This window comes from Eurypyga helias, unplaced genomic scaffold, assembly GCF_000690775.1.
Source record: "Eurypyga helias isolate BGI_N326 unplaced genomic scaffold, ASM69077v1 scaffold3992, whole genome shotgun sequence".
NCBI classification, from domain to species: Eukaryota; Metazoa; Chordata; class Aves; order Eurypygiformes; family Eurypygidae; genus Eurypyga; species Eurypyga helias.
The window spans coordinates 61,102-76,448 of record NW_010236427.1 but is presented as its reverse complement, the minus strand read 5'-3'; the positions used below and the strand labels follow the sequence as shown (position 1 = coordinate 76,448).

At 40.2% G+C, this 15,347-nt stretch overlaps 1 protein-coding gene across 1 annotated transcript in view; it reads right to left on the bottom strand.

Annotated features, from left to right (window-relative positions):
* Positions 1-442: 442 nt before the first annotated feature.
* Positions 443-15,347, bottom strand: part of LOC104506192 (contactin-associated protein-like 5) — a gene marked incomplete at its 5' end in the record, with an annotated part of 62,208 nt that continues 47,303 nt past the window's right edge. The window contains 2 exons of the mRNA XM_010147061.1: positions 443-636; positions 13,947-14,053. Coding sequence (XP_010145363.1) covers positions 443-636; positions 13,947-14,053 — 301 coding nt within the window. The remainder of the gene's footprint in view (positions 637-13,946; positions 14,054-15,347) is intronic.

The window sequence follows — 15,347 nt, the reverse complement described above, 5'->3', positions numbered from 1 at the left end:
TCTATTCTCTGGGACGTCAAAGGCAGAACACTCGTATGAGAGGCAGTATTTCTGCTTAAGTGAGACTGCAAGGGTTTAGAGATAGCTCAGTGCAAGGAGATTAATAATCATTCCCAGACCCAGTGTTCTAGTAAAGCAGAGAAACCACTGACAGTTACAATAAAAGATTCGAACTCCGAATTTCCACAATTTCAGTAAAAAGTACAAACATTTAACTAAAAGTTATGATATTATGAAAAATACATCAGTAGTGGCCTTTAAAAGGTACAAATACTATTGTAAATACAACTTAGCAACAGTACAAGGTGAGTCCCTCAAACTTAGCTTTGAAATCACTTTTACACAGATCCTATTTAAAGAAACACCTTGGAGTCAAACCCCAGTTACTACCAGTTCTCTGCTTTTCCTCACTCCTGAGATACCCACACTTGCGGCATCTTCTTCATAGTACAGTGAAAGACATGCCAGTAAGATTAGAGGCAAGATAGAGCACCAAAGACAAGGTTAGGTCATTACCTGTTATATTGCAAAAAACACGGATTGGTCCAAGTGGTCCACTTCCATCAGAATCGATGTAGAAGAAACCCGATGTCTTCCCTTGGTGCCGGTAAGCCTCACAAGATTGTTCATAAACAGCTTAAAAAGGGAGAGAGAGAGATTGTATCACAGAAACAAGGAGAAAACAACTGACACATTTTATACATGAGCACTGCTTTAATCATTGTCATAACAAACTGTTGGTTGACAGCTGATTAATACGTGAAAGTTTACTGCATTTGGACCTGAGGTCATGCTCAGAATTAGGCATGTATTTAACTACTTCCTTGAACTTCATACATTCTGGCTTTAAAGATATGGGTATTGGCCTTATTTTGGATTAAAATATGGAAATAAGTAAATGCATATGAACTTCAAATGTGCCACCACCCCAATTACGGAGCAATACGGATAGGCAACCACATAATGACATTTCAAAGGCATACATATGTACACGATTTACTACCTAGACATGAGCCTGAGCCTTGGCAATACAGAAGATGGTTATTTTTGCCAGTCTTCAGTTCCCTTGAAGGATACTGTGACCTGGTAACTATAAGCCCCTACCAGTGCCTACTGCACAAGTGAAAACAAGCCACTGTTCTTTAGCAGAAAAGCTCAAGGTCATATATGGTCTCCCTCCTGGGTGAAAACTTTATGCTTCAGACCCTTTTTCTATACAACCAACTCTGTCTCTGCTTATCATTATTCTTCTTTTGGAGGATTAGTGCCCATGAAAATACCAAGTAATTAATAAAACAAGCACAGCAGGTCACCAAGAGGAATAACAGGAGGAAAAACTCACACAGTTCAGTGCAATTCCTTGTATTTGAGGCACATTCTCATGCAAGATATCATAACTTCACATGAGGTAAGGAGAAAACCTCCCTAGAGAGGCAGTTATGAAGTATCAAAAAGTCACATGTGTTATCCTGGATCTTGAACAACAGTAACTTTAAATCTCACTGCAGGAGGATTAATTTCTTTTTTCACCTACTTAAACATTTACCTGATTACACTGACAAGGTTATTCTCTGTAACAGCTTATGATTGTTCAACTAATTGTCAGTAAATACAATAAAAAAACCACAGGTAGACTTAAGAGATAGATCCAGACTACCCTTTTTCTTCCTGCAAGAGTTATTTACGAGACACAGTAATGGAAATGCAAGCAAACAGAATTACCCCTAAACTTTACGTAAGTTTAACTTTTGAGTGCTACCAGTAGCAGAACACACAAATATATTTGGACATCATGTTTGGCTGCTGTGGGGTCAAATCCATCTTTTTTTTACTTCTGAAGAGCACATTTAGCTACTATTTGCACATTTGTACATTATTATACAGCAAATGCTGGACTTAAGACAGATTTGGAGATACTCAGGAAAATATGTGAATAACCCATTCGTTAGCCCCTGCAAATCTTTTCTCCAAGTCCCTCTCTCTTCAGGCGGCACAGCAGTACAGTTAAACTTGATATGGTATAGTATCTGCTGTGTCGAGGTTGTAAACACAACCCCAAAGTTCCCAGTGCCTTTCATCTGGAAAGAACTCAAGAAGGTTTGCAAACCAAGTGCTGGGAGAACGTTTCCTTGCCACTTCTGAGATGCAGTCCCAGCCTCTCCCAGCAAAATAGAATCACAGTTCTAGGAGCTTCGATCACAAACTGGCTAAGAAGAATCACCGCTCCATCACTTGTACCACCCACCGAAATATCTCTCTCCCTTGTACACTCCCCTCCTGACCAGACATCTTTAGCAGGCAGAACATCACTGAGCGCTAAATATGCACAGCATTACTCTTCCTGGAGTTAAGAAGCTGCTAAAGGTAGTCAGCACCTGGTGAGACAGTGCTTTAATTAGTATCCATCCTATAAAATACAGAATTAAGAAAGCTTCTTCCTGACAATCATTAGCCTGATGTAGAAAGCACTGTAGGTGTCCAGGGAATCTCTAAATTCCCCCTCTGATAGCTGGCCAAGAGTACGTACGAAACGCAAATAAAATAAAACCCTCAAAGCAGAACCTATTCTTCCACTATGAACAACCTGAGGGGCGAACAGAATGTCCCTCAGTTGCTAAAGTGCTGATAAAAGCAACTGGGATATGGAGGGTCAGGAGAGAGACCGTAACAGGCGATTAAGTAAGCAATCAAGGAATCATGGTTTGATCAATTTGCAAAGTTCTCAAACTGCAGTTCACTTAGTGAATTTGCTGTCATCATCATTACAGGACACTTTATCTTGTCTCATTAGGGAATATGCCAATTGCTTCCCCTGAATTGTTTGCCGAGTCTTTTTTAAGACAAAGGATGGTGCAAAGGGTAGAGACATAAAACTACTATGTTGTCTGTGAACTGGCACGGCTAGAAACTCATTCTTCATCACAAACTTTTTCCTCTTAAGTGGTTTACTTCTGCCTGACTGTCATTTTGGCTGGAGGCCAGATTCCTTATTGATTTGAAAAAAGTATAAGATGTGAAGCTTCAGCCATTAATAATGTGGGCAGATGCAAACAGAGATTATCTACTCACATTTTGGTGGCCCCTTTGTGATTGCAACTTTGGGAAAAAAAGGCTGTACAGAGCTAGAAATCAGGCTAGGGGTGTTCAACTGCTATAAATCTGGAAGGATGAACGAGCTTCAGTGAAACTACAGTTATGTCTGCCAGAAGAAAATCCATCCTGGTATGTTTTCCTTTTGGTTATATGAGAATTCCAGCAGTAAATACTAGGGAGTAGCAGAAGAAGTAGGAAAATACTATAAACCTCAAGCTCTAGCACATAAAACATATTTTAACTACCACGACTTAGAGAAAAGCTGTTTTGGTGGACACTTTATTTTGTAGTTGCACACTGCGAGTTTCACATGTCTGTATCTTAAGCATTAGGCAGTGTACTTCTAGACTGGATGGGCCATTGCTTTTAGTACACTTTTTTGCTCTTTTATGCTGTATAATGCATTAAGGAGAAAATTATATTTGTTTTCCAGTCACTGGCAGGTGCCCCCACAGGCATTTCAAGTGCACCATGCTCTGCTCAATGTCTTCGCAGGCTGAGCCGATTGCTGGTTTCAGAATAAAGTTATGCAATTCCATTTGCTGGAAAAGGCCCTATTACTCCAGTGACAACCTGAAGCTGTCTTTACGGTTCAGTGAAAGACAAAGTCTCTTTGCAGTCATTCTCTTTATGAAATCAGAGATATCATATAAAATTAAAAAAACAGAGAGTCAGGTGCGACTTAAGACCCCAGAGCCTTAACTTTGAAAACTGCCTTCAGATCTATGTTCCGTTGTGTGCCAAACTTCTGTGATGCAGATGGAGACGTGGTTGTTTAGGGAACAGTAGGAAACCATTATTGTAGTTGTCATTAAAGAGTCACCAACCATTTACGCATGCGATAGGACGTCACTTTCAAAAAGCAAGTACCAAGTGTAATTATGGAACTGTTGACAAATGCATACATTTTAAAGTCAAAAAATGTTTGCAGTAATTACACCTTTTTAATAAAGGAGACGCATTCATCAATTCATTAGGACTGGAACCTGTCAACGATTTTCAAGCATTATTTTTAAATTACATATAAAAAAAGCAAAAACCAAAACCATAGTGATTTTATTCCTTTCTGTGAAGCACTTTAATAGTGTTTATACTTTCAGTCCTTCAAGTTTGTTTTCAGATTTTAAAAATGGGACAAAAAAACCATAGATAATGATCTTTATGTACTGCTCATGCAAAGCTTGTTTTCTCATCAACACTTTTTGAAAACACAGTTTCAAAAACAGAACCTCTAAGTTGTCATTTGTCTCCAAGAAGCAAGATCAGTTCTCCTTCTCTAACCATCCCACAGGTTTTTTGGACTAATTTTGACTTATAGCAGTCATTGGAGAAAAATGAAGATAAGTCCAGGAACATTTGTTTCGCTGAGCCACAACCGCTGAAAATCACAGTTTCTGACTTTCAGACCCTGCTACATTTCCTCAGGCCCTTTTGGGAACGAGCTCTGCTGCCATGCAGCAATAGCACTGCAGTCCCTGCCACAGACCCCCCACAGGCAGTCAGAATGAAGCTGATTGCTTCACCAAGTTGCATCAGGCTAGTTCTTGGAAAGAGATGTCAGCAGAGCACATGAACCCCATGCTACCCCTCTGCAAGTATGGCTTGGGCCTCACAGTCAGGTAGGGCATGTAAAAAGCTTTGGGGTAAACTACAGCACAAGGCCAAAACCAAGGTGAAAAAGGTGTCACAGAGTTTGGCTGAGGGGCTATTGCTGGTAACAATGGCTAGTCCAGGAAGACAAGAGAGGAAATAGCTTGACTTTAAAGTCCCAGATTTAGTAAGAGAAACTGGACATCAGAAGTATCTCTTTTACTTGGTGACAAACAGACTGGGTATCTTTTATTGCCTTTTTCTTTCTTTCTTTTTTTTTCCTCCTGGTCACTTACCAGCTATAACACTGGACCCTGTGCTGACATTTTTTTAAGGCTATTGCTATGTTTCACAAAGAAATTTAAAATCCTCCCAGAGCTAGCTACCAAAACTGATGCAGCCTGAGAGCTCCATTCTTCATACCAAGAGCTGCTTCCCTAAGACCTGTATGTGCTCTTGCCTACCTGCTAGGATGAGCCATGCTGATGGTGTTCAGGTATGCACAACACTGACAGAGTTCAACATGTCCTTCTCCCGACCCTTTACAATCCTCTGTGAAACACGTGTATCAAATTTCTCCCTCGGGTATCTCAACCTGAAGTGTCTCAAATTAAACTAGCTTTTCAGATCAACAAGTGTTCCCATCAAAGCATTCATTTTGAACACTGCTTTACTCACCAATCATGATGTCCATGTTTCCTTAAGTTCTCACTTCTCATCTTCCCAGGTGCTTAAGAAATGGTTTGTCAAACTTCGATCAGCAGTTATAAAATGAACAATTTATCCCCAGTCAGATCAGCATCTCCTAGCAAAACTATAATTATGCACTTCGATCGATCAAGATTCAAGCTACAGATCCACAATTCAGACTTCAATGCCAGAAAGGCACTAAGAGATTTTAATGTCATCACAATAACCTATTTTCATCTCTTGTGTAAAATCAACGACAGAATTTAATTTTCTTCCTCCTTCATCAAGACCCTTATGGCTGGTCAGCCAGAGCACACGGAATAGCTCTCTGCGCCCCACAGTCAGGTCTGACAGGGCTGGGGTCCCTCTTAGATTGGCTCTACAATTGAAACATCAGCCTTGATTCAATGCACTGCAAGAGCCTGACAAGTTTGAAATACAAGCGATTTCATCAGTGTTCACCTCTCTGAAGTATCTTGAACCTGTTAAACCAATTGTTTTAATTAGAGTCCTTAAACCATAAGGGATTGTATCTCTGCTGTAGCTGAAATCTTTTAACAGTGCACATGGCCGAGCACTAACATTAGCAAGGTCAAACTTCCATCGTATCCAATAAAACAGCTTTTTATTCAGTTTTTCACTATCTGTTACTGTATTGACATTTGGCTTCCAATCTTACCATTGACCTAAGCAGTTCACATGCAGTCTCCATGATAGCTTTCACAAAGCACACGCTTACTGATTCACTGTGGAGCTCCCTGGCAGAAAAGCCTTTCACTGGCCTCAGTTTTCCTGAAGTACTTAACAGCCCTGTTCGCTTTGCCCCCGTGTTCCTAACTTATAAAGCCTCTCCTCGCTCTTAGACCACTTCATTTCTCACCTCTGTTTCTATTTTGGCTAAAAGATGACTGTTCTTTGCGCAAAGACTTGAACTTCTGCCAATAATCCCCAGGAAGGAATATATTTTAAGTTTCCTCTCATCAATGGATGGACGAACCTGTACACCCACTGAACAGTGCTTACTCTTATTTAAGATAGTGCTAGCTGTTGGACTGACTCAGTGCAAAGGTTACAACGATACCCTGCCTTCAGTTCCAGTACTGGCAGACTGGGCAAGGTAAACTTCTCTCCCCTCCACCCAGCAGTATGTTACTGATACAGAAACAACCAAGAGCATAAACTCCAAATCACAAGCAATTAGTCTGTATTTTTTACGATCAGAGGACTCTGTCCTTTTTTAGTTTAATGGACATCTACATAATTTTTTCCAAAAATAAAAATAATTAGAAGTAAACCTTAAAATTCCCAATATTTCTTTCCTACTGTACTTCCAATTCATTTGGGAATTGGTCACACACATTTCACTGCAAACCCTCTTCAGCTGGAGATTCAGAATTTAAGCTGTACTAGTTACAATTACCAAAAATCAATCCTGTAGTATTGCTGTTTGTGGATTGGATTCTCATAATCTAATAAAAGCAGTTGATCACTTTTAATTTCTCAGATGGAGATAACATTTTACAGTGATATAATAAACAAAGTATGTTAAAGAGACCTAAAGAACTTTAAGTCTTGATTTCGTTGGGATGTGCTGACAGTGTCCATTCCCTAGGTAAAAAGTAGCAGAGATGCATGTTGCTTTCAGCACACCTAACAACTGCAGAGTCATGAGAAACTGTAGGCAGAATACACCCTGCCAGATCATTTGAGGCTCATTTCATTGCTTCAAAATTCTTTGCACTTTACATGCAGAGAGCAATATTAATCCTTACAATAACAATTAATATTATACTTTGAGGTGAAAACTTATGTACTGGTTAGAATGGAAAGGCCACTAAGAGCTGGGGATTCAGTTTGGATCTGCAACCAGTCCTGGGCTGACCTTGCGCAAACCGATAGGCACAAATGCCGACGCAGACCAAACGAATCGTTCTCACCAAGACGCATGGAGCCCCTGGGCGGCAGGCTGGAGATGACTGTTTCACCCTCTGCTTGTGTACCTCAGGCCTGACAGATCTGTTTGTACAGACTCAAGAGTAATGAGTGCTCAATGAAGGATATTTCTAAATAACACACAAAGCAACATGCAATGGGAGGTTTCTTCTCTTCTCATTCCAACAGCAGAGGGATTAGTACAGGCAGTGAATTCTGGGAATGATCATCATTCTCACCCTTATAATACAATTGTCTTGTTAAATGCCAGAAAATGAAATCTGTACTCTCGAAAACTGGATTTTGACGGCTCTGCTGTTGACAGACTAACGCAGTCTCCACTGTGATGTGCCTGGATGACAGATGGCTTACTTTTCCTTTTTAAAATATGTACTTACTCATCTGATAAAGAATGTGTTATTTCCAGAGATAGCTTCAAAATGACTTTTACCACAATGTCACCTAAATGGATGTTTGGGAGGGTTCCTTCCATTACACCTGGGGAATAGACAATTTCCTGCAATTCAAGCTAAGGTTCCCTTGGTCGAGGTAGGAAAGGTCGTGTCAGCCCGGCCTCCCCTGTCGCTTCCCACTGAGGTCTGGAGGCGGCCGTGTCAGTCACATACCCCAGCGGCCCCTGCCCAGTGACGGTGCAGGGTGACCTGCAAGTGCTGCTGCAGCAAGAAAGCAGCCAGGGAGACCTTCACTGTTTTAACTGCAGCACTGGGGGGAAAGGAGAAATCAAAGACTTGAAGGACACTGGGCAAAGCATGGTATTTCAGCTTTGCACTTTAAAGTACTGGTGTCCCCGTGGTGATGGTCACACCCAACACAGGCAGGCTTCAAGAGGGATTGAGTTAATCCCCCACACCCCTCTTCTGCAGTAAAGTCCTAAAGTGGAATATTCTCTGCATGATTTATACAGAAATGTCAGGCAGTGGGGAAAAAAAATCTTTTTTTAAAATTAACACTACTGAGAAATACAGATATATAATTTAAAGATACACAAACTGAAGGGAAAGCATTAGTAAGGCAGTAACTTAATACAAAATAAACAATGAAAATTCATATGCCAGAAGCATAGTGTGAACAAAAATATGCAGGAACACCAAGTACAGTACTGAAGACTTGATATGAATATTAAATGTGTTTTCTTTTGTCAAAGAACAACAATGTGCTTAAATACATACAGAAAAAGCCTATTCCAAGAACCTCAGACAATAAAACTGGCTACTCAGGACATGTAAATTACATGACCAGACTCACTGTTAGACATCTGGCAGACTGAAACTCTCTGAACCTCACCTGCACCGCCAGTAAGCTGTGTATGCATCTCCCTACCTTGGAAACATGGACTATTACCAGATCCATGTATAACACTTTATGATGCAGCTCCAGTACTGCTAACAATCTGGCTGAAGCTATATTAAGCTTTTCAGATCAGAATTGATATATGCGGTAAGCATATTAATATTAAAAAATACATTTTCAAAGCCTGAAGTTAATGTTAAGTTTATGTCATGTCAACGACTATATGACATTTCCATTATTGGATGGATCTTTCCTCCAGCAATTACCTAGGCCAATAAGACACATGCCTGTATGTGTAAGATCGATCACACACCAAAGCAAATATGCAGAATTAAATTACATTCTTTTAATTATCACCTTGCAAAGCTTTGGGAGATGTTGACATCCCCAGAACATGGAGAATAAAACCATTATTTTACATTTCTCATCATCCTTTATATCAATGTTCATCACTCTCTGAAATGAAAAAATACATTCAAGACTAAAGGCCACCTGAAAACTACCATATATAAAAATAATAGAAATACTGAAGGAGCAGATGAGGCTTTCTAAGGGATTAATGTAACTCATAGAAAGAGAAGATTACTAATCATTACCTTGCAATAAAGTTATAACATTCTGTGTCTCAGGGCCATTTTACACTGGTCTACTGCTTTCACTGTCACATGATAATTACAAGGAGAACTAATAGAATGAAAGAGATGACTATGCATGTTTTAAACTATGACCTCTTAATATGAAATATACTGTACATATATATAAATATACACACACCTGTAATTCCTCTCCCTCTCTTTCTCTCCACACTTATAATTCTGATCTAGCACCATTTGCCTACTATATGCCCAAGCTAAGACTGCCTCCCTCTAGATATGACAGACATTAGAATGTTGCAGGGGTGGCCCATGAACTTCCCATGGGCACCCTGAGATTAGTCAGATTCTGATAACAGCTCACTTTCTGGTATACATACAATCATAGAATGGTTTGGGTTGGAAGGGACCTTAAAGATCATCTAGTTCCAACCCCCTGCCACGGGCAGGGACACCCTCCACTAGGTCAGGTTGGTCATATAGAGAGAGCAGACCAGTATCTTAGATTAAATGTGACACTCTAAGACAGCAAAAAATGAGATGAACTGAACTGCACCCAGGCCTTTTTCCAAGCTCTGTACTAACATGGGTGTTTCTATCTAAAAGAGGAAAAACAGAAAACAAACATTACATTAGTATCTATTTTGCTGTGGTTCACACGTGATTACGTAAAGGATCCTCTCCTATCTATTTGGATAATATCAGAATACTCCAATACCTGATGGATCAGTAGGCTACCCACCACGCTAGAAATTGGTAAAGTATCTATCACTACAAAGGCTTCAGCTGGCCTAATCTTCCAATGCATTTAAATATAAGCTGTGTGAAGCACATTTAAAAGATAAACCAAAAAGCAAACCCATGCATTTTACAGACTTGAAAGAAGATTGTATCCTCAAAGCACTGCCTGCCTTAGCTACAGATCAGCTCAAGTAGCAGTAAACAAACAGTAGTTTCAAAGGAAAGAATCCATACCATTTCAGTAGACGATATAGATCGTACGCCTTCTAATATACCTGCAAATTGGATCTTATTCCCAACAGAGGTAGAGAAACTAAGGCACAACAAAGCTCATACACAAGCAAATTTAACTCGCTTACTGTTGGCTTAATATCCTATAAGGTTATTCCATGACTTCTAGCTTTTCCAAACTGTGGGCAGTGAAATGGCCACCCAGGGACAGTCAGCACAAGTTCTGTATTTCCCATCAAACTGCATGCCCACATGCATCTGTGGCAGCAAGTCTCTGGCACATGCTTTGGAGTTTTGCAGATACAGACAGTAGACAGACGGAAATGCTATTGCTAATCAGAACTGTGATGCGCCACTGAGAAGATGTGAATTGCGCTGGAAGGGCAAGAGAGAAATCCAGATTCTCTTTCCCCACTGGGGGAGGTGGGGAAAACCCAAAACAAAAGACACAAAAAAAAACCCTTAAAAACAAACACACAAAAACCCCAAACCACAGAAAAAAGCAAAAAAATACTTGGAAGGTGTTGAAAATATTCCACATGTGGCAGGTTGTGAAGGAGGATTAGCAATTAGTAAACAGAGAAACGAACTTATGCATCAGGCAACAAGCTACGGAAGAAAGAAACAACCTTTTTAGAAATCCAATATGTTCCTGAAACCCAGAAAACACCAATGGGTTTTAGCATTATTTCACTTGTATTTACAGCTAAGGTCAGAGGAGATCAGAAGCAGAACAAGATGAGACTTTGGGGTGAACTCGTCTGCCACAGAACAGCTGTTTAACAGGACATGACCCTACCTTCAGTGATGGATCCTCATCTAGAGGGGGTAAATTGTCACAGTTCCTGTGATGGTTTAGGACCTTTCAGGATCTGAAGGGAATTTGAGTGAGCAGGAGTATACCTGAGGTTTGCAGAAAATTGATTGCCTCTGGACAGATTATATTGAGGGCATGTCTAGACCTAGCTAGTTCTTTATATGTATCTTGAGATGATATTGATTTTGATTCATCCACATGTCTTTAATTTCAAATATACCCATTTTCAGTCATGACAGACACAATCTTGTTCCACTTACCTGATGTGATCATGTACACACTGTCCCAGCTGTGTCTTCTATCAACTTACTGTTCTGCCCTGCCACTGTCACAATTCCCCTCTGTTGCATCAAATGCAAACTACCTACCTTTGTTTGTCATGGCATATTTCCAACCTATCTACCTGTTATGACTCTGGCATTTGCCCTGTCAAAAATATCAAACTCCTCTGGCCATAGCCCTATATTTTTCTAACAAGCACATTATTGCTTTCTTCCATGTCACTCCTTCGATGCCTCCGAGCATTCAATTTCTTCCTCTTTTTAATCTCTACCTTATGACTTTTTGCCTACAAGAAAGCTTAGCAATAATTATGAACCTGGTAGGCTGAAACTGCCACCTACGATGATGATGACGACTTTCTGGCACTCCACCACTCTCTTTCCCCTTAGAAACTTAACTGCAAACTCTCTGGAGCAGGATTGTCTGTACTGTTAGCTGTTCCTCACAGTAGAATCCAGTGTGGTCCATGAATATTTGCAAGAAACTAGTAAGATTGCTTATGTGTCATCAACAAAATGTATTTCAACACTTTACAGATGATGACAGTAAGTTCAAGACAACATATCTTCGGATCTCAGTTCTTAAAACGGTAAGGTTTCCCTGTCTGAGCTAATAAAACATAAATCGATTAATTCTGGTTTGCAGATGTGTGTGGTGCAGTTCTTCCTAAAAACACTCTAAGGAATGGGTACTTTCACATTGCTCGACCAGTGGTACTCACACCTTACAAACACCACACCGAAAAGAGGCAAAAAATACACTGATGAAACTCAGGCAATAAAAAGAAATCCAGCTGACAATGAAACTATTCACACTGTTTCACTTACTGCAGATTGCCAGTTAAATCTTTCCACTGTTGCTGCATGGACTAGGGTCTGAAGGGTAGTTTAATAAAAGAAATAGCCTCTCCAAAGTGGTACAAGTTCAATTTCAGGCCTGTCAGCCTGAGTGTTCTAGTAAAAATCAAAATCTGTTGATATAATGTTTCAAACCTTCAGAAATTAGACGTTTTACACTGTGATAGGACTACACTGAATTACACAATTGGAAGGGTTGCCTGTACATTGAGGATATTCTGGAGTTATGCCGTATCAGATCAGCAGCTTTCATTCACCTGCTACAAGGTACTCCTGTACGTCAACCACTATCAGCTGAAAGAGATAACGTCTCTTGTTCTGCAGGTTTCTTATCAACACTTTGCATTTGCCCACCGGCTTTGAAATGGTTTCATGGCACATTTCAAGCACATGAATGCATTTCTCTAGACTAATGCTGCTGTTTATCAGCGTTGCTTGGCTTACAGGGCAGCTGGCTCTACAATCTAGCTGGAATCAAATTAGCTGTTGATAATGTGGTTGTAAATCAGCTGAGCAGCTGAATAGCTGTATATTACACATGTGTGCAGCTTGATCTGCTGGAAAGTCTTAACACAAGATCTTCCCAATAAACTTTTTGGAGTAGTATTTCCATCACTCAACCTTAAATAACTGCAGCTACATATGTGCCTTTGAGAGTGCAGACATGAGTTCACAGAAGCAGGAGGCTTCACTACAACAGCACATATGTAGCCTAGAGATTAGCATGCCTAATCGCCTTTGACGGTCAATAACAACAGGCCTCTTCCTTCCCCAAGAAGCCTCTTCCCTTCTCACCCATCGATTTGGCCATCTAGTTTTGTACCAACCATCAGCTGGTATAAATACTCTGCTACGGCCTCAATCACTGTGTATACTCTGGCTTGGGTTTGGAGGTTTTGAAGAGGGGTGATGCCTTTTGGAACAACAAAAATATTGGACAAAAAATAAACTGTCTTTTCAAAACTATCAACTCAGCATTTTTCTTCCCATCTTTCGTCTGGCTTGGCATGATTTCTGCACCAAACCCTTAGCTTCCTTTGTGCTTACAATGCAGAGTTCAGGTGACACATCTATGAACACATCTCTCAACAGCTTCTCCTGTCAGCTGCAGACCCCACACCACAAATTACTTCACTGTTAATTAGCAAACCATTAAAGTCTCCAGAATTACAGTAAGGTTGCCAATATTCTCAGCTTCAAACCACTAAGTACCATTTCTTCTCTTCTGCTTTTTGCTTTAACAGGGAAATAAATGCATCTCTTGCCAATCTCATCCTATCTGCGGTGTGAGTGCTCATCAAACAACTAGAGTGGTTACAGTTGTATTACGGGAATTGTTGTTTTTACTCATTTTTTTCCTCAGTTTCCAATGACAGAACAGGAAGTTTACCTTAATTTTCTAACTGTTCTCCCTTTTAGTTAGCTGTATGAACCAGCTTTATTTTGGCTTCCCCTTTCTCTCTCTATTTTTATTGGAATTAACAGCATCCTGTGCCTCTGCTGTCTGATATTTTTTAAAAAAAAACCTTTAAAACACCTTAATACTCCTTTTGATGTGGATTTCAGTAGCTGAATGCTTCATGCACTCCTACTGTTGCAGGTACTGTATCCTTGCTAACAGCAGCAGCCCAAATATTTTCAAATGGATTCCTGTGCTGTTCCCAGCCCAATTCCTGACCTGTTCCAACCATGTCAGGACACACTACATCCTATAATGCGATATGACCTCTCACAGAGCTCCTCTCTAATTTATGTGCACCCTGACATATCAGCTGTAGTGGAAAACACTGGACACGTGGGTTTACTTACAGTTATGACATGTAGGTCCCATGTAGCCTGTGTCACTACAATCGCAGTAAAAGGTGGTCCAGGACTGAGAGCATTTTCCTCCATGTTCACAGTAGTTGGGTAAACATCTAATTGGAGACAGTTTTTTTAAAAAATGCAATTAATTATAAACATTTCTGTAGAAATAATTATAAAATTGTCTCAATTCCTCATTCAAGCAAGAGTTTCCTAGTGCTGGATCACTGTAAAATATTTGAAATAATTACTTATTCCTCCGTTTTGTGACTCATGTCAAATACAAGCACTGAAGACACCAACATTTAACATATCCAGCAAGTAGGATAAAGATCACTTTCAATAGAAACATTCCACTTGTCCTCCACTTTTTAGCAATTAAAGTGTCACAAACTTTCCAAACACAGAGAAGGACAAGTAACAGGTGAAAATGCTATTGAAATCTTGTTTCAAAGGAGAATCCCCTGTTAAGCAGGCATCATTGTTACCAAAATTTGGCTGAGTTACATTTGTGGTAACACAAACAGCGTGAAAATCTCAGAAGTGAGAGGAAAAATATGCTTCAATTATGAGTTCTGTAATCTCTCTCCCTCATTTTAAAAGTGTTATTGTGAAGCAACTTATTAAAAGAAGAAAGAGGCACAACAGCATGCAGCTTGGGAAGGGAATAGAAACAAAAGCTGTGGGAGAGAAATTCAGTCTCCAGGACAAGAAGTGAATGCTGATCTGAAACTACACTGGTGCAAACGGCAATGCAACGGCGTTACATCACCCTAAGTGGAAACAGAGATTGCTCCACTGTTTGCCTTTCCTTTCCTTCTCCACCCCCACTCGCCTGACTGCATATTAGATAATCTCTTTTACACTGCATGTTTGACTTCTGAAAAACGACTAACTTGTTTATACCACTGATTCCATTGTGATGGGTGGGTGGATAGAAAACAGGCAATCAATTTAGCTCACACACACCAGCACTCCATTAGGGCTTGCTTTGCTGTAAATTGAGCTTCAAAATCCTTTTTATGGCCCAGATTTTTCAGTGGTGTCAGTGAAGAAGTCACTGAGGCTATCTACATTTGGGCTAGCTGAAGACATGATGGTTTTGTAAGCCTCATCCTTAGGAAATATTTTTGCATTCAAGTGTGCGTATTGCCTTTACTGCGGCTTTCAGCCTGTTTCTTCTAGAATCCTTACATTTAAAACACACTTCACGTGTGCAAGCTGAAAACCTGTATGTCACTAATGGTCATAATCTTCACCAGTCTCCCGAGCCCCACTGGCCAAGCATTATTCAACTTATTTGAGTCCAAGGCTGCTTAGAGCTGCTGAGCACTGACAACTCAAAGAAACATGGATATGTGCATAGAGGCCAATCAGACTAAACTCTTGTCCTCATTACGCTGTATG